We start from the raw sequence: 23,102 nt of genomic DNA on the forward strand, positions 1-23,102 counted from the left end.
TTATTTTCCCCAAAGACATGCTGACTGGTAGACCTTTTTTTTTAATTAGTATGATCCATGGCAGGCCACGTCTCTTGTCACAGATCATGTCTGATTTCCTGTTGGGATTTACTGACCTTTAGTTTCATTGGTCCTTACTTGGGCTTGCTTTATTAGATTTAAAAGTCCAGATGAGGTATGCATCATTTTTCTCCATATAATATTTATGCACATTGATCAAATTATTCGTCAGTCTTACCTTGATAATTTAAACAGAGTGGTCTTTTAGTCATAAGGTATGTTTTCTGCTTTAGTTCTGTGCCTAGTCCATTCACTCATCCCTCTTTTTGTCACGTATTCAGTATTCCTTCAACAGACTCGGCACAGCCAGACAGAGAAAAAAATCCCACATTTGCATACTCCTATTACTTCCTCATTTGTAGGAGCACAAGGTACCTGAGCCTTCCTTGCCACCACGTGCAATGGAAAGGTCACATTCAGGTGCCAGTAATCCTTTGCAGCAGGTGGTACCCTTTCTGTGCCTGGCATGAATTCCTTATGCCTTGATACACAAGCCTGAATGTCACTGTATTAAACACAGATGTTTGAAAGCAATCTGAAGGGAAATGCTTTTTCTTGAACATTATTTACCATTACCTTAATCCATGAATTTTCAGCAAATTTTGCCAGCAGTACTTTTGTAGCTGCTGCTAGGGTACTGATGAACATATTAGGAAACAGTGAGCTGTTTACTGAGGATGAAGGAATTCCCCATGAACTGATGATCTGCCTCTGTTGATCTCTGTTGGACAATTCCTGATCCATGTTACGTGAAGTATAAAGCTCAGCTATTTCATTTCTGAAGGGATATGTCTGTCAGTCCAACTTGAATTCAGGAAGATCTATATTCCTCAAATATTACTCGGTGGCAGCAACTATGTTTCCATCCTACAGTTTTGTATGAATTGCTCCTCAGCCCTAAACTCTTGTTTTCCATTGTTTTTCCTGTGATTCATGCCAGGCTAATCAGCCTTTGGTTTCAGAGAACCTCCCTCTGCCTTTTACACTGTTGTCTCTGTTTGGCAGCTGTTGCAGCCCACCAGAGGCTGACACTGAGCAGAACTTTGGACACAGTGCTGGGAATGCATTACGCTTGCAGGTGTAGCAGAAAGGTGGATTGGGGTTGCTGTGGAATAATATTTGATAGCATATTGACTTTGTCATTCAAAGCCAGTGGCATTTTTATGTATATATCATAAACCTACTGTATTAGTGCTCTCTTTATTGCTCATGGACTGCTGTGATGAACTGTCTGGTTCTGTCAGCCTTTTAAATCCAATTTAAATTGCTCAGGCTGCCCTCTAATCTCTCTTTAAGGACTTTCTACCTCAGTTAATGTCACATTATGGCTCCAAAACAAGTGCCCTTGAGATAAGAATGTCTGTGATTTTTTCTGATAGCCAGGGTACTAACACATCATTCATTTAGCTTTCCTGCTCCTCCTCAGCTCTCTCTTTAGCATTCCATCCTCTTTAGCTGTCTCTTACAGCTTACTTCATCCTCACAGTCGTGAGGATCTGGCATACATGACACCTCTCAATTTTAATATGTTCAAGGAAATTCTTATACATTGCCTGGTGATTTTTTTCTTCTTTGTTCTCCTGGATTTTTAATGTTCTGCTTTCTGACAGTACAACACCAGTGCTTCTCAGTCTTATTTGGATGTTCCACGCTGGATTAGTGCTTTTAGAGCCCACCATAATAAATATTGCTCTTTGAGTTCTGTTCATATGATGAGGATGGCAACATATCATCACTCTCTAATTCATGAGCTTTTATTTTAATGAGCACAGGTAAAATTTTGAACTGAAAATGAGTTTATCATGCATAGGATACAGTCAGTCAGTCCTTTCATCTATCTTGTCCATGGATTTTTTTCCATTCTGTGGAGTTCCATCATCCTGTGCTGGTACAACACCAGGGCAGAGACTAGTAAGAAGCCTCCTTGATTTTATCTAGCATTATATCCTGCATCTAGGGGTTTTACACAGACATTATTTTTGATTTTGCTGCCATAATTTTTGTCCTGATTCCTAGGAAAAGAATTAATGCTTACAGAACTTAAGGAGGGAAGAGGTGCAGTTACTTCAGCCATTTCTCCCCAGAAGAAACCTACTGCAGTCAGTAGATCAGACTAATTCTGTTTGGGGTGGCACTGAACAGGGACTGAGGCCACTCCAGATGCCCTAACTCCTGTAGGAAGGTTTTGTTTGGACTCTAGGGAAGTACTATTACACTTTCATGCTTTGGGCCATACAAATATGTTGAAGTACCATCATACAACTGGGTCTTCATTTAAAACAGAAAAAGGGAAACTGTTAGAGGTAAAAAAGTATTTTGTCATCTCATTTCTACTCTCAAGCTAGTCAAATCCACTAATTGCAGTTATTGGAAACATCATTGTCCAAACCAGCATTTTGACAGACTCAAAATGAATTGTTTCCCCTTTTTCTCACTATAAAAAAGTAATTACAGTTAAAAAAAGAACTGTCACTTGAAGGTCACAGTTTTGAGTTTGACTTTAAAAAATATGTTTGTACTAAATTTTGTTTGACAGGATTTCATGTTTCCCTGTGTAAATCTTTGGTCACACTGGGTGAAATCATTATTCTCTACCATAGCACACCTATGTGAGGTGCTGTTTACTACCAGCTAACCATTACACAGTACAGGCTCAGGACTGGTGCTCTAGGGACAATTGCATTTAGAACTGCAAATGTGCACAGGGCAAGCAGGAATTGTGGAGGGCCTTGGGGAAACAAAACATCCTGGTCCCATCCTTACTGCATCCTACAACCTCCTAACTGATTACTGAATCAGTCTGGAAAAGCAGCCATGCAAAGACAAATTGTTGCAAGACCATTTCTTGATTCCTTTGGAAACCTCTGTGACTCACCAGACAAGTCTTTGAGAAGCATTTCAGACTTGGGTTTGCAATGGAATTGAGGCATCTGCAACCACCAGTAAATACCAAATGGGTTTTCTTGAAGTATCCCAGCTGGACCTGACTTGTGCAGCCTCTGTTATGAAATCCACCAGGTTTAGGCTTTTGGTTTCTCTCTGGACATTCTTGTAAATATGGTACTGTAGTAAGTCTGATTCCAAATCAGATTAGTCCCATTTTATATCAAGTCCCATTTAGAAATGCTTGCCTTTGACATTTTTGTTTTAAGTTACTTGCTTCTACTGCTGCAATAGTAGCTACTCATTTGTTTGCCACCTTTCATTGTCAAGAAAGCATCAAAGCTGTTGCAGTTTTTAAGCAGCAGAGCAGGGTCACTTGGTTGCTGGTGAGAATACCACATAAGCAGACCCACCAAGCCCATTTACAGGAACTAAAACTGGTCCTTGTCTTGGGAAACTCTAGGCTTCACCAATTTCCAAACAGACTAAGCACTCACAGCATAGAATGAGACAAGAGAAGCACCTTTCACCTTCCTCTGAGCAGCAAGTAAAAGTATTTCCAACACAGTCCACATGAGTTCCTTGCTCTCCCAATTCCTGCAAGTTTCTACAGGCGATCCTGCTTCTCTCACACAAAGAAGGGACATAATGTATGCACGGGTCCCCATGTCAGCACCAGTGCTGCTCCTCCTCAAGGGCACTGGTCAGTGGAAGGGGCAGAGAGAGATCCAGCCCCATCTGCCTGGGCATCGCATCCTTGTCAGAAGCAGAGCAGAACCAATTATCAGTTACAATACGACAATCAGCACATCTTGTTGTGTCATCTGGATGTCCTGTATTTCTCTGGAGACCTGAATAAAGTCAGTTGCCTTTGCAGGGACAGGAGTCTCTGCTTCTGTGAGAATATACCACCTCTTTCCCACAAATCACTACATGTGTCATAAACAATTTAATAATTCCATGCTTTCATTTCTCTTGAAATGGAACACTGACTGTCCAAGAGCTATCATCACCACCTGTGGACCTCTCTTAATTTAATTTAATTCTTCTTTTCTGACCAAATGACTTGAACTAACAGCTTTTTCCAGAGGAGGCTTGTACTACTGGTGCTACATTATCAGTATTATTTTTTCTTACTTTCATATCCTAATATTTAGTTTGTTCTTCCCACTGAACAAGGCACAGAGTGTTTTTACTGAGCTGCCTACAATAATGAGCAGGTCTTTGTCTTGAGCAGTTAGTTAATTTTCTTCAATAAAAATTATGAATAGCTTAAATAATTACTTCTAACATATGGCACATTGTTTCTGTCATACACATTTAATTGTGTTATCCAATGACCTTCCCAGCTTTACAAGGATATAATTCGGTCCTTATCAAAGCATAACAACATTGAATGTTCTTGAGTTATTCTCAGGCTTCACACAGCTACTCTTGAGTCTTGAATGAGGTCTTGCTTTCATTCTGTTTTTCAATGCAATGCAGATCTAGCATTTCACCAGAGCTGGGATGTCCATCCCATCTTGCCAAATTTCCCATGGAGTATTGTCTGTGTATCTCTGGCTGACCATCAATTCCTCTCTCTTCAATACCAGCCCTTCTTCCAGAGTGTGTCTCCTTCTGTTCATCTGCCCTGTTACCAACATGACAGTTTAACCCTGGAGTACATCCCAGGCCTTGCATGGTAGGTGCTGACTGGTTTTCATTATTTTGGCATGAAGTGCTCAGCATCCCAACTACACACCAGGCACTCCTTGTGCATGAAGCTGGATGTGTGTATCCAAATTTTTTGTGAGGTATTTACAGTGAGAATCACAGCTCTGTTCCTGGGTACCTTTCAGCTTCTCCACCTAAGATACAGACTTCATAATAGACACCAGGCAGCTTAGGTGGAATCTGGTCACCAGAGATAGAACCTAAGGGAATGGCCTGAAGCTGTGTCAGGGGAGGTTTAGATCAGATATTAAGAACAGGTTCTTCACTCCAAGGGTGGCTGAGCACTGGAACAGGCTCCCCAGGGCAGTGGTCATAGCATCAAGCCTGACAGAACTCGAGAACCATTTGGACAATGCTCTCAGGCATATGTGTGATTCTTGGGGTGTCCTGTGCAGGGCCAGGAGTTGGACTTGAATTATCCTTGTGGGTCCCTTCCAACTCAGAATATTCTATGATTCTGTGAATGTAGCAAGTGATGTGAGGCAATGAATCACAACCTTCACTGGCTGAAAAATTCCATTATCTTCTGAAAGGCTTTTGGAAAAAGGTGAGATTAATGGTGTTGGCATCTTGGTTTGAAAAACAACATCAGCACTACATGCTGTCCTTCTTGATGTACAAAGGGCAGTGAGGAAGGAGGAGAGGTTATAGAGGGGAAGGAAAGTTCAGCTCCTGCTGGCAAGAAGAATGTTTTGGACAGAAGGGTCAAATTCATCTTGCCCTGCCTCAGGCATCTGGAAACAGGTATGACTGACACAGGGGCCAAGGCCAGCACCTTCCTGCCTGTTTGGTTCCTGTGTGTCAGAACTTGTTGATGTTGTGATGACAGCACTGCCTTTCAGAGAGCCCCAGTGTTGGCCCTACATAAAGAAAGGGCAGAACAACATATTCCAAATTAGAGAATGCAGCAGGAATTAAGGATTTGATACAGAAAGTGAAAACTTGCGTTTTGCTAGCCTGTAAACAAAGATTGACACATAGGTAGCTGAAAGTGAAAGGAAGAAAGAAAAAAAACCACCAAAAAACTATTGCTTCAAACATTTCTCTTAAAGTATTTTATGAGTGGCTCTTTCAGAACTGGTCTGGGCATATTTCCTTGTGATATTTGACCACTGACAAAACCCAGGTCCTGTGCACCATAACCCATGGCCTAATGCAATAGCTGATCTATCGAGTCCTTATGCCTCTTACAGCATTAGGAAGGCATCTTCTCCATGTGCTTGGTGAGAGATCCGAAACAAGAGAGGAGATTGGGCCCTCTGCAATGCAAAGTGAAAGTCAGGCTTGCCATCTTGAGGACAGGTGCCAGCTTTTCATCTTCATTCACACTGAGCCGTGATGTGGTATTGTTGGCTGCTCTCAGCATGGGCACTCTACCAAACCAAAGAAAAAAACATTTGGTGCCTATCAGTCCAGAAATGTTTTACAGGCCTGAAGAGAGATAGGTAGACAGAAATTAAAACTTAAGCATGGGAAAATCTATGTTCATTGTCAAGACAACATTGCTTGCAACTGTGTGTTAGGAGGAGTAATTGTCTGTCTTTTATGTGGTGGCAGACACCTATAATGTGCCCAGGTTCTCTTCCATTGCAGGACCATTTGACCTAGGGATGAAACAATCAGAAAGAAACTGCAGAATAAGCCAAGGATATTAAACGTTTCACAGTATATGGAGACTAGTTAAGGACCTGTCACAGCTGAGAAAGAGTAAAGGACAGCTCATAGCACAACTGGATACTGACATTTATTTTATGTTTATTTAGGAATTAACAAGACTACAACTTTTAACTGCTTGGCATCTCACTCTTGCTTTCCCCACAGTGTTACACAACCAGGTCTCCCCTTCCTGGTAGGGACATGGTGGAGGTCTGTCAAGGCGGAAGTTCTCACTCTATGCTGTGCAGCTCCTCTCAGTTACCTTTCTCAAGTATTACCGGCCAAGGTTACTGAGCATTCCCCAACATTTGTCTCCACACATATCCTTCATCTGCAGGGTCTTGTCCTATATCCAGTGCTTTTCATCCAAACATGATCTTCATTTTCTTGTTCCTAGCCCTGAGCCTTAGGTTTTCTTTGCAATCAACCTCCTAACTTGTGGATCTGTCTCCTACCTTGTTACAAATTGGAGCATTTAGGACATGCCACTCTTGTTTAGTCCAGCTGCTATCAAAATGTTTAACTCATCTGTGGCTTGTGCTTCAGAGGACAGCTCAAAGTTCAGCTTTGGGCATGCAAGCACACACAAAATTCTCTGCTATCTGACAGCATCCAAAATTTAGAATGGATGTTTTTACCTGGCACCAGCCTCAATATTAGTGACAGAAAATGAGTGTATATTGTATTTCAAGGAAAGGGGGAGGAAGGAAGTTGGCAAAGCAAAACAAAGGTATTAGATAGGGTTTATAAAAGTGAGACAGCATCCTTCAAATAACTGAGTTATGTTCAGTGAGTAAAATAGGAAGATTCATAAACTCTGGCAGATTAAAGGTACAAATACAATAAGGCAGGCCAGAAAAGCAAATAAGCAATATCCTGAAATGGGGTAAAAGCTCATAAATCCTATTTTAAACATTTCAGGAGTAGGATTGTTTGTTGAGCCATAGATTATCACTGCAAAAGACAAGGTAAGGCCATGACAGAAGAAAAGTGTGCGCCTCATGGACAAACTTAAGAAGGTTTGGTTATTTATGGGGGACTTTTAGAGGATCTGTCTAATTGAACTGACCATAGAAGAAACTATGAAACACAAGAGCAAAATGAACCTTGATACTTCAGGGCAAGTGAACAATATTCACCCAAGGGACATGCCAGAACTCACAGATGAAGTAGCAGAAGAGCTGGCTGCAGTGTCCATCTCCTCACTTGAAAAATCCTAGGCCCTGAGGTCTAGAAAGCTGACAGACAAGAGATCAATTTTCTGAAATTATTCTGGAGGAGATCCAAGGAACTAGCAGAACCAGATTGAGCCCATTATTAGAAACGGGGGTTTAAAAATTTCGGAAGGAAAAATAAAATACACTGAGAAAGAGCGACCATGACTTTTCTAAAGAGAAGCCCTACCTCACAAACATCCTGAATTGCTTTGAAGGCTTTGGAATGTGTATGAATAAGGGAACTTCTCTTCATAGAGTATGCTCAGGCTTCTTGAAGGCATCTTCTGGTAATACATCAGCAAATTCAGAACTTATGTGCGTGTTGGTTGAAAGATAGTCAGCAGAGGATAAAAATAAATTATGAGACCTGACTTATCACAAATGAAGTTGATCAAGTCTAGGTGGACTCCTCAGGTTTGTGTGAATAGGAGTCAAAAAAAGCAAATGCACTTTTAAGAATAGTCACACTGGGAAAGGGACAGACAGGTAAACAGGTGTCCTGGGGCCACTTTCTCAACCCTTGGGTGCATCTCTCTTCAGTATCATTTGCAGGACACAGAACTGATGAAGAAAACTGGGACTGCTTGGAGAAGGGTCAGTGAAACAGCTTCTGTACAAGATGTAGCAACACCAGGTAGGGCTCAGCAGCCTGAGAAAGAGGTGTCTGAAGAGAGGTGATTTTAAAGTCCTAAGAGGCATGGAAAAGATGACCAGCAAATGGCAGTTCTTTGTGAATATAAGCATAAAAATCAAAAGAGATTTGTAGCTGCTCTGTTCCGAAAGGGATGAAGAGGTGCTTGTCTCATAAAATGTAGGTCTCTGTGCTGTAGGAGGCTCAGTTCACACAGATGCAGAACACAAATGTACAACATGGTGGAAGAAAAATCCACCCAAAGGTTATCAGGAACAAAACCTCTGGCCCAGGAAGTCACTGAGTTGCAAAATGGGTGAGAGTGTTCAGGGGCAGTACCACAGCCCCTGTGCTCCTGTTGCAGTATTTGCCCTTGGCCACAGTCCCAAAGAGGTCCCGGGCAGGTGAGCTGCCAGCCTGGTCTAATACAAGTGTATTTATGGTACAGCTTTATGATCCTCCCATAAAAGTGGAAACCACATGACCCAGAATATTTAGCCTGGATAAAGTATAGGATGCTGCATGAATGGGAATGGCTTTACCAGGAATAAGGGGAGGGTGAACTAGAGGGCAGCTTGCAAGTCCTTTCCGATAATAGGTGTTTTAATTAAAAGACACTGCAATTCAACATGAAGTCTGTGACAGAGAGAAAATAAAAGAAGGGGAAATTACGGAAAGAAATATCTGAAGACAGCAGTCTGCACAATGCTGTCCCCACAGGTTTCCACCAGCTGCTGACAGTGTATCCAAGCCACAAGGTCAACACTTCTCTCATAAACTCTTGGTTCCAGGATATGATACACCTACCCCTGGCACATGCTGTTGGCCTGGCTGAAGCAGGGTCTTTTAGGTCTTTCTGGATTGAGTTCTGGCTATGTATGTTTCTATCTCTAGTTACAAAACACAGTGACACATTTTTAACTGTAAAGCCTTTAGCTAATTGTTGATAGACCGGTGAATATATAATAGTTCTGGGGTTATTCAGAGTCTACAACTTCCTCTTTCAAAGTTTAGTGCTTATATATTCCTTGTCTGATTAAACTGCATTTTCACCCTGTAAAGAGCAGAACTTGTGATATGATCCTGGGAATTTCTTGCTCTCTAAAAAAGGAACATGTTCTGCTGGTTCATTTTACAAGTTGCCCCTCAGAACTTTAGATTTGAAGAAAAGCTTTGTTGTTTTCTGGAAAGAAAAAAAAAATCCAGGCTTTGTTTTTTCTGTTGTTCCTGTTGCCTTTCCATTCGGAATTTTAATCAGGTCATGTGCTTTTAGTGCATGAACTGATACACATTTTGTACCCACTAGCTACAGTTGCAGAGCTGAAGCTGTTACACTCTGCCGGGGGAAAGACAACACTAATTGCAGATCAGTGCTCTTATATGAATTTACAGTCAGACAGACATATCAAGTCACACATTAAATAATTTATAACCTGGATCCTCAGGTGTAGTGTGTGTGACCAAGAGAAAGATCCTATCAAACTAATCCTACAAAACCCCACGAAAAGCCAGGGGTATGTATTCTTTTTAAGAAACCTAATGTCAGGAGGGAAGGCCAAGAAACAGACTAATTGATATGAATGTTATGAAATTAAACAAACAAAAAATTGCATTCAGGGCATGAAGAAGTTTCTCCACCATTCATCTTGCTGACCCTAAGGCCAGTGAGCCTCCTGCTGCTGCTGCAGCTGACCAGGAGAGGCAGGACTTGAACTGAAGAATCTTCAATATAGCTCTTGCAAGATTGTCTCCTGGTGTGTATAGCAACTGCAGCCAAAGCAAGGGCAAGGTCTCCTGTCAGTGCAGGTAAGAGTCAACCCAGCAGTGATACTCAGGATATCCTGGTGTCCTTCAGAAGGATGCAGGAGTGCTGCATGAGTGTCATCCTGAGCTGGAATGAGGAGAAACGTGGCATTAGGCTTAGTGTAAGGACAACCCTGATCTGGACATCAAAACTGCAGCTGTCACCCTGTGGTAGGTGCCAGAACCTGCAGAGGAATGTGAGCTGCCTGCTGAGAACCTGCACTGCTGACAGATAAAATATCTGGTACAAACCGACCAAGACTGAAGCCCCTGTGCAGATGAGGCCAGAGTGAGGTGAGGCAGTACAGCAGATCCCTGTGGATCTGTACACCCTGTCACCCATTCTGACCTCAGAGCTGCTTCTGCTCTGTTCTCACCATCCCCCCAGGGAGCTGGACAAGTAGCACCTTCCTGGGTACCCCTCAGGAATGAGGGGAATGAGAGGGGAGCAGTTTCCTATTTCCTTACCCAGCAGGCAATGCCCCAGCCCTCCACAGCAAAGTGCCAGCACAAAACACCTTTTGCTGTGTCCATCAGAGGGTGAGATCTTCCAGGGACAGGTCCTGGTTCTTTGGTGAGACAATTCCAGCTGCATACCTTATGGGTGAGCTGGTCTCCAAAAAAGAGACAACAGGGATGAGAAAGACGAAAAAAATCCTGCTTTCTCTATCTCACCCATTATTCAAAGACAGAATACTGTGGCAATATTTTGATATCCTTCCATCAACATCACACAAGCTGAAAAGGTATTGTTGGTCACATCCTTTGTAGTACTACAATGATTTTTCCAGACTCTCTCAGGCTGGAATTGAAACAGGCAGTGGGAGGAGGGTATCTGTGGCTCTGGGGATTTTAGCTTGAGCTAGGAGGATCCCAAAAGGAAACAGCGAAAAATGAGACAATTTAGCAAAACTGACAGGAATTAATGAAGTGATTCTGTTCCCCTGTCCCTGTGTTTCCAGGTGAGGAGGATTCATCAAAACAATATTGTCTGTTCTGTCTGTGGGGTGAAGAGGACTCTGCCTGCCCAGACAAATTGATTTAGTTTTGGCTTCTCTTACATTTTGCCATCCAGAGTTGTATGTTTAGGCACTCACAGGGGGGAGAGAGGGAGAGAGAGAGTGGGAGAGAGACTGAGCTTACAAGCTGTCACAGGCAGTAGAAGCACAGCAGCAACTATGCTGCTGGGGCCTAGGAGCAGCTGACAGTCAGGTATCCTCAGAGTCACCTTATCATTCCATGGATGAGCTTGGGAAAAATCTGAGAAGTGCCTAAACCAGCAATTATTTTTGGAACAGAAACATTGTGTGTATGAATTATACTGCAATTGCCAGGACAGGCTTTCTTTCATGCTGCAGTTTCTTAGGTCTACTTGTCAGGCTCTCTAGACCATGAACTTTACAACTGCAGTTGTCCCTGGGATTAGGGACATGCAGCATAGTGGCTGAGAGCCAGCTGAGCATGAGCCAGCTGTGCCCAGGTGGCCAAGAAGGCCAGTGGCACCTGGCCTGGATCAGCAATGGTGTGGCAGCAGGAGCAGGGCAGGGATTGTTCCCCATATACAGCATTGGTGAGGCCACACCTTGAGTGCTGTGTTCAGTTCTGGGCCCTTCACTACAAGACAGACATTGAGGTGCTGGAGCACATCCAGAGAAGGGCAGCAAAGCAGGTGAAGGGTCTGGAAAACAGACCCTGATGAGGAGCAGCTGAAGGAAGGAGGGGTCTCTTTAGCTGGAGAAAAGGAGGCTTAGGGGGACCTTATCACTGTAAATAACTCCCTAAAAGGAGGTTGTGGCAAGGAGGAGGTTGGTCTTTTCTCACAGATAACAAGTGACATGATGGGAGGAAATGGCCTTAAGTTGTGCCAGAGAAGGCTTAGATTGAATATTAGGGAAAAAATCATCACTGAAATGGTGGTCAGGCATTGGAATGGGCTGTCAAAAAAAGGGGTTAGGTCACTATTCCTGGAAGTGCTCAAAAAACGTGGAGATGGCACCTGGGGACATGGTATGGTGGTGAATAGAGCAGTGCTGGGTTAATGGCTGGATTTGATGATCTTGGAGGTATTTTCAGCCTTAATGATTTTATGATTCTATATAACACTTAAAGGCATGAGGTGAAAATTACAGGGAAGAACTCCCGGGAACAGGCAGAATGTGATTACTTTCAACTATGCAACCATGAGACAGAAGCCAAAAAAAGTGCTAAGAATTCTTCAGGTCTGCCATGGCAAATGAGCTTGATTTGTTGCTGTTTTCTTACTGAAGTGCAGTGGGCTTGGGTTTTTTCAATTGAGAGTCAAGTCTGAGTTGTTTCTCAAGCACTCCTGTTTCTGAGTGATCAGTCATTCAGAGACTAGAGATACCAACTGAGAGCATTCATGCAGTTGTTGCAAGAGCAGGGTGACAGCGATGCATGGGTGACTGAAACACACGAGAGGCTGATGCCATTTCCCTGGTCCTAACAAAGAGCTCTGGGCTTGCGGAGATGACTCAAAGGAGCAAAGAGGAAAGCTAAATGGATGATGGGGTAGCATCCAGTAAGTGTTACAGATGGGTTGCCAACCACCCAGAGGGCCACAATACCCTGTGTTGTCTACAAGGTTTGTACAGGTTCCGTGTGTTCATGAGACAGAAAACCTCCTACTGCTGCAATGAAAAGATTTGAAGAGATGAAGGTTTGTAGTAGTGATTCTTCCCAGTTCTGTTCCTGTAGCAGATGTGTGCTGAGGTAGGGCTGTAACACACAGGCATTTACAGTGTCTCTCTGTCTCTCTCTAGGTTCTCAAGCATCTGCGACACTTAAATTTCACCAACAACATGGGGGAGCAAGTGGATTTTGATGAGTTTGGGGACCTGGTAGGAAATTACTCAATAATCAATTGGCATCTCTCTCCGGAGGACGGCTCAGTCGTCTTTGAAGAGGTTGGGCACTACAACGTTTATGCCAAGAAAGGGGAGAGGCTTTTTATCAATGAAAACAAGATCCTGTGGGGTGGATTCTCTAAGGAGGTAAGTGCTTAAATCCTCACAGCAATGTTTTCCAGATCCACAAGCTGAACTTTGAACTAGCCCTGCACACTCCTCATATGTCTCATGATAGTTGGATCTGTGTACGCAGTCTCCTCCATAGTCTTTCTTACCCTTCTTATACACTGAAATAACAGACAGCATCTTCTCACCTTCTGTACATTTGTTCACCCTGGGTATTAATGTTTTAAATTATATCCTTTTTTCCTGGCCCAAGCAGATACAGTAGAGTTTTATAGCAGTGTTTCAAAAGGGATGAAAAATTCATCACCCAAGTCTGGTTGTTGACTAAATCAATATTACCTGAGCTCGGTAGTTTCATTGCTAAAAAGAGCCATCTCTTTCATTCCCATTATCTCTGTATCAAGAAGTGTCTCTTCTTGCTCTTAGTTATATTTACAACTCTTTCTCCTAGCTTCACCCACCAAGTCCCAGAGCCTTCCTCACCCCCGTACCTTGCAAACCAACAGAACAAGCCCTGTCAATCTGCCTGGGTTAACTTGGACATGGTGCTCAAATATTGGAAGATGCCAGCACTTGCTACCTTTTTTTTTGTATTCTCCTTGAGGATGCTTCCACAGCCTGAGAAATAGTGATCTCAAGAGGTATCAGTTGACTTCAGTCAGGCCTAAGTCCTTCTCACTGACTTGCATATGTTTAATCTTTTCAGCATAATTCTTGTCACTAGCAGCCAGGCTGTGTCTGACCCACATGATGGGAACATGATGCAGACATCTCCAGACCAGAGCCAAATGAACTGCTGTTATAGCTGGCAGCAGCCAGCTAGGCAGAAACTCTGACTCCCAGAGGGAATACTGCGTGGGCATATGGTTTGTGGTCTGGGAATTGACACAGGGAGTAGAGAATTAGCTCAGAAATGTCACTGTCAGGCCCTGCTGGGATGTTTCAATGTGTTAAGCCAGCACCTGATTAATGAAAGAGGGAAATCACTTCCAGGTGATTATTCACATTGGCTGGCAGATCAGGTAATGCTTCTGCCTTAGCTACAGTTACAGCATGAGTTCAACCTTTCCTTTACTCCAGCTACACTTCTGGTTCAAGTCCAGAGTGCTCTGAAGGCGGCATGAATTGAACAGAGCATACTACCATAGAAATACTGAGCTCAGAGCTTTTCTAAGTCCACCTGGAGTCTCTAAGCACTAACTACAAGACTTCAAGTGGAACTTAAAAAACCCTGATATTATAATCCCTCCTTCAGGTTGTTGCAAATGCATCTTGCACTTTTTCCAACAGTTAGGATTTACTGGTTTTTACTTAAACTGAGGGATTGTTTTCTCTTGGTCTAAATTTCTCTGGCAGTACAATATTTATTCATTCTCTGTTCTAAACTGTTAAAAATGTGACACGATGTTGCTGAGAGTAATGCCAGGGTATGTAAATTTTGTGCAGTGGAGGGGTTTGCAATCTCTGTGTCTGCTGCAGCCCTTTTTTTTCCAGTCTATATACTTCCAATTTCTTTTCAGCTGTTCAATAAGAGTAGCCAGTACTTCACTCACTGTGCCTCTTGTCATCCCCAACAAAAGTTTAAATGTAGGTAATTTTAACATTCAGGAACTTGAGCATTGGGCAGACTTGCAAAAGAATGAGTTAAAGACTAGGTAAGATAGATAGATTCCTTTTGGCAGAACCTGATGAAATTCCCCACAGAATACTTAAGAATTCAGCCAAAGAAATCACAAAAGTACTAGCAATTCATCTTCGAGAAATGTGGAGGATGCATGATGTCTCAAAGGATCAGAGAGCAATCGTAATACCTGGTTTTAAAGCAGTTATAGGAGAACCAAGGGAATTATACACAATTGAGTTGAGCTTCAGTAACCTAAAAGACTTGATAAAAAAAATTAAACCGTTTATAAACACTTGAAGGATAATAAACTGATAAGAACAAGCCAACGTGTATTTGTCAAGATAAAATCATGCCAAACCAATTTAATTTTCCTCCTCGGAAGCGCAGTCACTTTGTAGATAATGGGTAAGCAGTGTGTGATTTCAGCCAGGCCTTTGATTCAGCCCTGTTCAAAATCACTGGTGGCAGCCTGGGGGAAAGACAGCCTAGACTGATGAAGTCCTCTTGATGGATGCACTGCCTGCTCAAAGACTGTCCCAAGGAAGAGGAGCACTGTGTTTATAGAAAAAGGCACTAACAGCAGAGTGCTTCAAGCCAGGAGCTGCAGGGAGTTGCCCTGTGTATGTGTCTGTCCTATCAATGATGAACAGCTTGGGAACAGCATTCCCAAACTGTGCTGCAGCTGCACTCCAGAGTGATGGGCAACAGAGACTGCCCTCACCAGAGCCACAGAGTCATCTCTGCATAGCAATTGTCATTAGTGAGGGCTTTGCTTCCCCTGTGGCTAAGGCATCAAGCCTTCCACAGGCAACTTCCAAACCATAGCCAGGACTCATTGAAGAAGTGCAAAAGTGCAGGATGTTCCCAGAGATCAGCAGGTTGGCAGCTCTTGGGTAAACTAGCACCAAACTTCCAAAAAGATGAATGGAGGCTTCCAAAAAGAACAGCCATTGACTATGTAAGGATCATTCCTGCCAGTAGAGATTGATTGTCTTTTATTCTAGCCATCTAATGGCTATTTTGGAGTATGTGTATCATGGTCCCATTCCAGTTTGCAATGCCCACAACACAGTAGAGATTACAAAGGTCTGCTGATCTTCCTTACTATCTCTGATGTGTTCCTTCAGAGAAATCTCACTGCAGTGGGATGGGGAATGACTATTGTGCAAAATGTGTCTGTTCTGTGGGTGGAAGAGGTGAGCATCTGAGGCTCTCCACCCAGCATGCCAACCAAGCAACAGTACCCTTGGTGGAAAAAGGCATTGGCACCATTAACCTGCTCGGGCTCTTTTCTTGCAGGTGCCTTTCTCCAACTGCAGCAGGGACTGCCTGCCGGGCACCAGGAAGGGCATCATTGAGGGGGAGCCCACCTGCTGCTTCGAGTGCGTGGACTGCCCCGACGGGGAGTACAGTGACGAGACAGGTAAGGCCCACAGAGCTGCTGGGGCCTCCAGGCATCCCCCCTGCTGGAATCGCTTCCCTGCAGGGCTGGGCTGGTGCCTGCCTTGCCAGGAGGCTTCACAGAAAGTCTGAGGGACCTCTGGAAAGCTTACAGGAGTTGAGTCCTCTGGTCCTCAGGTCCTGTCTACCGCGAAGCCTGCTTGTCCCTTCTGCTCTGCATTAGGAAAATTAAGGCAGAGAACTTGAAAAACAACTTGGTATAGAAAGCCTCTCAGGCAGCCACAAGCAAACTCTATTGCACTGTAGCAGTAGCTTTTCTTCCTCCAAAAACCTGGAGGAGGGAGAGATTCCCCATCCTAAATTCTGTAGCTATCTGTCTGCTCCCATGTTTTCCTCAAACTGCCAGGGTTTTATTTCAGGCTTTACAAAGAAATAAAATCCATTACATCCCAGATTTCACAAGCAGAGAGAAATATTTCCCTTTATGGACTCACTAATTATAGGTTCTGTTGATCACTGGCACTACAAAAGATCACAGTCCGTGGATCCTACTGAGCACCCATGGACATGTTTTTTGTTTGTTTCATTGGGAGCTTGAACCAAGCTACTCAGGTCCTGGAAGAGACAGAAAAGGTAAACTCAGGTCTAGAAATGGTTGAAAATTTTTGGATTTCCAACACCACTAGTGCTCCCTCCATTTTGGGCATCCCCAGGGTAATGAAGGCAAGTAAATTCCTTTAGGATATCAGTCCTCTCTACACCCTAAGGCACTTGGGACCTCCTCACACCCTCTCTGGTGCACTGGTCCCAGCAAACACTGCAGACCATTCTGGAAATTAACAATTCAGTAAACTGCTTGAAAAACTGAACAAGTGTTCTTTGGGAGATTCTAATTGGTGTCCTATCAGACAGAAATGATATTTTTTTGGCATAACTATATAGTACTACAGAATGCTTGGAAGCAGCATTTTCAGGTTAAATAGAAGCAATTCTGGTCATGTGTAATAGGGGTCTTCTGGTGTTTTTCACATAATTTTGGGAGTTAGCTCTGATGTGGAGGTGAAATTTATGGGGCTGAGGTGGCAACTGTCTTCTGACTCTACAGTTTCCTGCTGCAATTTCAGCTAACAGTAATCGTCTTTATTTCCCATGCTTGCCAGTTTTATAGGCATAGAGAGCAGCTTTACAACCAGTTCCATCCAGCTGAGACAGTGATGCTACCAGAGAAAATGACCTGTCCTTTCCCAGCTGTTTGCTCCCACACTTTGGGAGCAGTGCTGGTACTTGTGCAACCATGGAGTGACTTGGTTTTTGGTTTTCCTGAAAACAAGCTCTTGGGAGGCTGAGTTTCCAACTAGAATGAGAAGCTGTGTGCCCTCAAGTGTTAACAACACAAAGGAGGGGGAAAGAATGAGCAGCCTTGCAGGAGGAGGGAGACTTGGTTTACTCCCTTCAGTGGCAGCATGGTCTCTAAGCCATCACAAGACAGCAGTGTCTTTAGGGTGCAGTGCTAAATAGCTGTCTCTGGCAGAGGCTGCTGGATTCCTGCTACACAAAATTAACATTGCCTTGTCTGCAGGTTGCAGTTTTGTACTGAACTTCCAGGTAAAAGGCACAAGAAAAATAAGAATTATTGGCTGAATGGATGTAAATGAAATGACATGGTGATGACAGCTTCTGACTGAGCTTTTGCATCTAGTGCCAGATTTTCAAATAAACATCCTAGGTGAGGCAGGAAGTCCTTAGGAAAGCAGTGTTGTAGCAGGTCATGGATGGTGTCTCCAACCACACCTCAAGAAAAAGACAGCTTGAAAACCTTTGGTCTCATTAGCTGGGCATTCCTGACTTTCTCATTAGCATCAATCTCTGCTCTGGAAGCTCTGTGGTCAGAGTCTGTGTCTGTGCTCAGGTACAAAACTCAGAGGGTGCTAGCTGTTAAAGGAGTTTGTGGACTCTCTGCAGCCCCTTGCTATCCTGCTGGGATCCCAAAAGCAGAGGTAGGTTGAGACCTCCAACTCTCTGCTCGCAACCCCTTTCTACTGCCATCAAAAGAGTTGTGACCCTCCTTGCTAGAGCACAAGACCCATTTGAGTCAAAGAAGAAGAGCAGAAGCAACAGGTCCTTGCTTTTTTATCATGCAAGCCATTGGCATGACCATGCTATCACAGCAGGCCCAACTACTTCATGAAGGAGATGGAGGCACCGATTTTCTCTTTGCAAGTATTAGTGGGACATTTGCTGGATGTAGGGAGAGTGATACTATTAAGACACAACTTTCTCAGGCATTCCAACATGAAATGAGAATGTGCTGGAAGTCAAGGGCATTGCCTGCCTTTAGGGAAGAGCAATTGAGACAGTAAGACTTGCCTCCATGGAATATGAAATAGGCTCTCAAAGCATTTAAGGAGGCAAGCACGTTTTTAATTTTCTCTGTAATAGAAAAAGGCAGGATATTCAAATGATGATAAAAGTGTGAGAGGTATGAAGACAGACAGAAGTAGAAGATAAAAGTGAAGGAACAAGGAAGAGGGAAAACCAGAGACTGTGTAAGAGCTGATAGCAATCGAAGTTTGCAAAGTTTTGCCAAGAAATGTATTACAAAAAACATGAGGGCAGAGGCAGGACTTCTTTTAAGCCGGAACCAACATGCTTTGTATTTTTCTACAGAGCCCCTGGGAGGCTGGTTGTTTCAGAGTAAGAAACTCTGAGACATCGATATGTGACTCTGGGGATCTGCACACAGGAGCAGAACACTCTGTGTGTTTAAGATCAAGGCTGGTGTGTAGCTGCCCTATATGTCATCCCAGACTTCAGCCTCTCATCCTCACAAACTTTCCCTCTCCTTATCTCTTCTTTTTCAGACGCAAGTGCCTGTGACAAGTGCCCTGAGGATTACTGGTCCAACGAGAACCACACATCCTGCATCCCCAAGCAGATAGAGTTTCTTGCCTGGACTGAGCCCTTTGGAATTGCTCTGACTCTCTTTGCTGTGCTTGGAATTTTCCTGACTTCTTTTGTTCTGGGAGTCTTCACCAAATTTCGCAACACACCCATCGTCAAGGCCACAAACCGGGAGCTATCCTACCTCCTCCTCTTTTCCTTGCTATGCTGCTTTTCCAGCTCATTGTTCTTCATTGGTGAGCCCCAGAATTGGACTTGCCGTCTGCGGCAGCCAGCTTTTGGCATCAGCTTTGTCCTCTGCATCTCGTGCATCCTGGTGAAAACCAACCGTGTTCTTCTTGTCTTCGAGGCAAAGATCCCCACGAGTCTCCACCGAAAGTGGTGGGGCCTCAACCTTCAGTTCCTCCTGGTCTTCTTGTGCACGTTTGTGCAGATTGTCATCTGTGTGATTTGGCTCTACACGGCCCCGCCATCCAGTTACCGAAACCATGAACTGGAGGATGAGATCATCTTCATCACCTGCCATGAAGGCTCCCTGATGGCCCTCGGCTTCCTCATTGGCTACACCTGCCTACTGGCAGCCATCTGTTTCTTCTTCGCCTTCAAGTCTCGAAAGCTGCCTGAGAATTTTAACGAGGCCAAGTTCATCACCTTCAGCATGCTGATATTCTTCATCGTGTGGATCTCCTTCATCCCTGCTTACGCCAGCACGTACGGCAAGTTCGTGTCTGCTGTGGAGGTGATTGCAATACTGGCTGCCAGCTTTGGGCTTCTGGCCTGCATCTTCTTCAACAAAGTCTACATCATCCTCTTCAAGCCCTCCCGCAACACAATCGAGGAGGTGCGCTGCAGCACAGCTGCCCACGCTTTCAAAGTGGCTGCCAGGGCCACACTGAGACGGAGCAACGTGTCCCGCAAGCGCTCCAACAGCCTGGGGGGCTCCACCGGCTCCACGCCTTCCTCCTCCATCAGCAGCAAGAGCAACCACGAGGACCCTTTTCCTCTGCCAGCCTGCGCCGAGCGGCAGCGCCAGCAGCAGCGCGGGTGCAAGCAGAAAGTCAGCTTTGGGAGCGGAACGGTGACCCTGTCGCTGAGCTTTGAGGAGCCGCAGAAGAACGCCATGGCCAACAGGAACGCCAAGCGCCGGAACTCGCTGGAGGCCCAGAACAGCGACGACAGCCTGATGCGGCACCGCGCCCTGCTTCCCCTGCAGATCAATGAGCCCCTCGGGGCTGAGCCCGCCTTCCAGGCAGCTTCCAGCCCAGAGACCAGCTCGCAGGAGTCGGTGGTGGGAGACAACAAAGAAGAGGGACCAAGCCCTGAGGCAGAGCCTTCCCTGCCATCGGTTAACTCCCGAAATTTTATAGGCACTGGAGGTGGCTCTGTCACAGAGAACACGGTACATTCCTAACGAAAGAAGATTGCGAAAAGTACACCAGCCCCCAAGAGGAACTTGCTCCCCTCTTGCTTCTGAACGGGAAAGGCAAAAAAGACACACTGCTGTGACACAGCCCCACCACACCTTAATGTTAGCGCCAGCAGGGTAGCACATGTGCCTCCAGAGGAAGGACTGTGTCTGGGGAGCCTTGGATTGAATTTGCATTTGCTTTATTGAAACAAGGACATCTCAGAAGGACAAGTGAAGATCGCCTCTGGTGGGGCTTAAGCAGAAGTCTGCATGCTGCCTTGCCTCCGTAAGCTTTTCCTGCCAGACTGCAACTCAGCTGACTATGGGAGGCACTAGGCAATTCCACTATACCCTGCTTTTACATTTATGTATAATATTCCTCTTTCCCACTATGTATGATATTCCCTCTTTATCCAGTATATGTGATCTGTAACCATGTGCATCAGGACTCTCAGCTCTACAAAAGCAAGGTACACGGTTTCACTTCAGGAAAGCACAGTCATGGGGAAAATAAAAAAGTCCCCAACATCCTGCATGCTGTGTACAGCCAAGGGTGTGAACATGTAAAGTATTTAATGTGACAGAGCGCCCTGCTAATTTATATTTAGTAATGTCCCAGTCTCTCCTTTCTGCCCAACAGGAAATACTGGACAATACTCTCCGTAGACTCCATTGCACTAGACCAAGCTACTTAGGTCCACTACTGGTTTCCTCCAGCTGGAATAGCTTTACCTCCAGCCTGCCTGCTTTGGTGGAGGGGGAGAACAGCTTGTAAATCCCTCGCAGAGAACGCTGCAAAAGCACAATGAGATGTATCCCTGATTGATTATGTCGCTAGTAGTTGTATGCTTAACCAAGTGCTGCTGCTGTACTATCCCACAAGGCATACATGGCTAACCCTTTCACACCATAGTCAGTGTTGTGCTTTGCCGTATTAATCTGCCTCACACCTGCACGGAGCATTGCGACAGTCCTGGCGGTACTGGTGGGCCTGGCAACAAGGAGAAATGGAGGAGTTAGGGATGGAGGAGGAGCCCCCAGCTGTGGTAATAGGATCAGAGGAGCAGGTGAATATCTGAAGTGTGCGTACTGGTAGATGACTGGGTGAGAAAGACATTCAGGCCTAGGTTCTTGGGCACACATAGAGACAAATGGATGAACTGGATACAGTTTTGCTCCTAAAAGCCACCTACTAGGTTATTTCCCATTTTGAAGAGAGGGTACCTACCACAAGAATGGTGGACTGCACCTAAAGAATAACACCAAGGATGTCAGCAGAGAGCATAGCAGAACTTGGTTATTCTTGTCCCACTCTTCCTAAAGCAGACATAAGTCCTCCTGGTTTTTCAAGGCATGCCTCGTTCTTTTCGATTCATGCTGGAAAAGTTGAAAAGAGTCATTAGCAGAGAGATTTGTTGCAGCCTGATGAGGGAAACAACCCCTGGACAGCCTGGTGGGAGGGGCTAGGGTTACACTGCAGATTTCATTCCCTCTTCCCAGATTCCCCGTGGAAGAACAAGCATCTGTCAGGAAGATGTCAGTGCCCTCCCTCATTAAGCATGAAGGCAGTCTAGACCTCTTACAGAAAGGTAGATGGGCCTGCAGCTCAGTGTGAGCAGAGACAAAAGGACTGTGTTCGAATGCATTGGGGGAAACACCACAATTCTCTTGTTACTGTTTTTGCTTGGTTGTTCTTCTGCCAGGGCAGGCAAATAAAACTTACAGGTGACATTACTGTATAAAAACTTTGTTTTGCCACCTCCACTTGTTGACAAGGAAGAGGAGTTTTGACTTACAGGAGCAAAGGGGAAGTCCAGAATTCCAAGAAGCAGGCTATTCAGACAACTTGTTTTAACCCTTTTGTTGATCTGTTACATCCCCCTTGGAGTGGGCTCAAATTTTAACTACACCACATAAGAACCAACCCAACTATAACTGTAAGGTTTGCAAATGACAATATTTGATTTAAACTCTGGCTCAGATGATAGGGGGAGAAAAAAAAAAAAGTGAGTTTGAAAACACAAATCCTTCTAGCCCAAATTTTGGAAATGACATTTTACCCCTGGAGCCAGCCAAGAGCTGCTGACTGCTTCTGAAACCTAGGTCCCTTCCCCAGGCTGCTGACTGTGGCCCGTGGGCTCGGTTTAGGGTACGGAATTGAGCCCCGGGGTTTCCTGAGTCTAACTGCACGATCAGAGATGAGCACTAGATGGCAGAGAGGGCTAAAAAAAGGCATTTTGATTACGGCCTACACTTCCAAAAATTCCAGTAGCCGAGTGCTTTTAGTGCTATGTGAATCATTCCTACTGGAGCAAACCCAGCTCAGCAGCCCCTGAAGTGAAGCTGACAGCACTGAAACGTAAAAATTCAATGAGTGAAATGAAAACAACACAATTTACAAACCAAAGACTGTGTAAAAACACAGGCAATGTAAGAAACAGAAAGTCACCATCAGCTGCCTTGTCTGGAGAGCAATATTCACTAGCTGTGTATACAGTAGATGATATTGACCTTTCGGTGCTTTTCATTCCTTGGGTGTTTTCCATTCTTTACATTTACTTAAAAGGAATTTATACCCTGGCACACGATGAGTCTCCAAGAGCTGCAATCATTTTTTAGCGTGGCCAGCTGTGCTGAATTTGCTGGGGAAGCCCCTTCCACCCTCCCTGCTCTCATATGTGGAGCCCTAAGCCTCCAGCTCCAATGCTGCATGAGAGCTGCTGCATGAGAGCTGCTTCTGCAGCTGCTAGCAGTGACACACACGCTGGACACAAGGGCAGTTCACTAATAAAAGACCCCTTTGGGAAGG

At 44.6% G+C, this 23,102-nt stretch overlaps 1 protein-coding gene across 8 annotated transcripts in view; it reads left to right on the forward strand.

Annotated features, from left to right (window-relative positions):
* The window catches only part of CASR (calcium sensing receptor), a 93,416-nt gene extending 71,389 nt beyond the window's left edge, over positions 1–22,027 (forward strand). For all 8 annotated transcript variants that reach the window (XM_064410372.1, XM_064410374.1, XM_064410375.1 and 5 more), the window contains 3 exons: positions 12,747–12,977; positions 15,883–16,006; positions 18,846–22,027. In XM_064410372.1, coding sequence (XP_064266442.1) covers positions 12,747–12,977; positions 15,883–16,006; positions 18,846–20,296 — 1,806 coding nt within the window. In that variant the 3' untranslated portion in view covers positions 20,297–22,027. The remainder of the gene's footprint in view (positions 1–12,746; positions 12,978–15,882; positions 16,007–18,845) is intronic.
* The last annotated feature ends 1,075 nt before the right edge of the window (positions 22,028–23,102 follow it).

Source organism: Passer domesticus, chromosome 2 (genome assembly GCF_036417665.1).
Source record: "Passer domesticus isolate bPasDom1 chromosome 2, bPasDom1.hap1, whole genome shotgun sequence".
NCBI lineage: Eukaryota > Metazoa > Chordata > Aves > Passeriformes > Passeridae > Passer > Passer domesticus.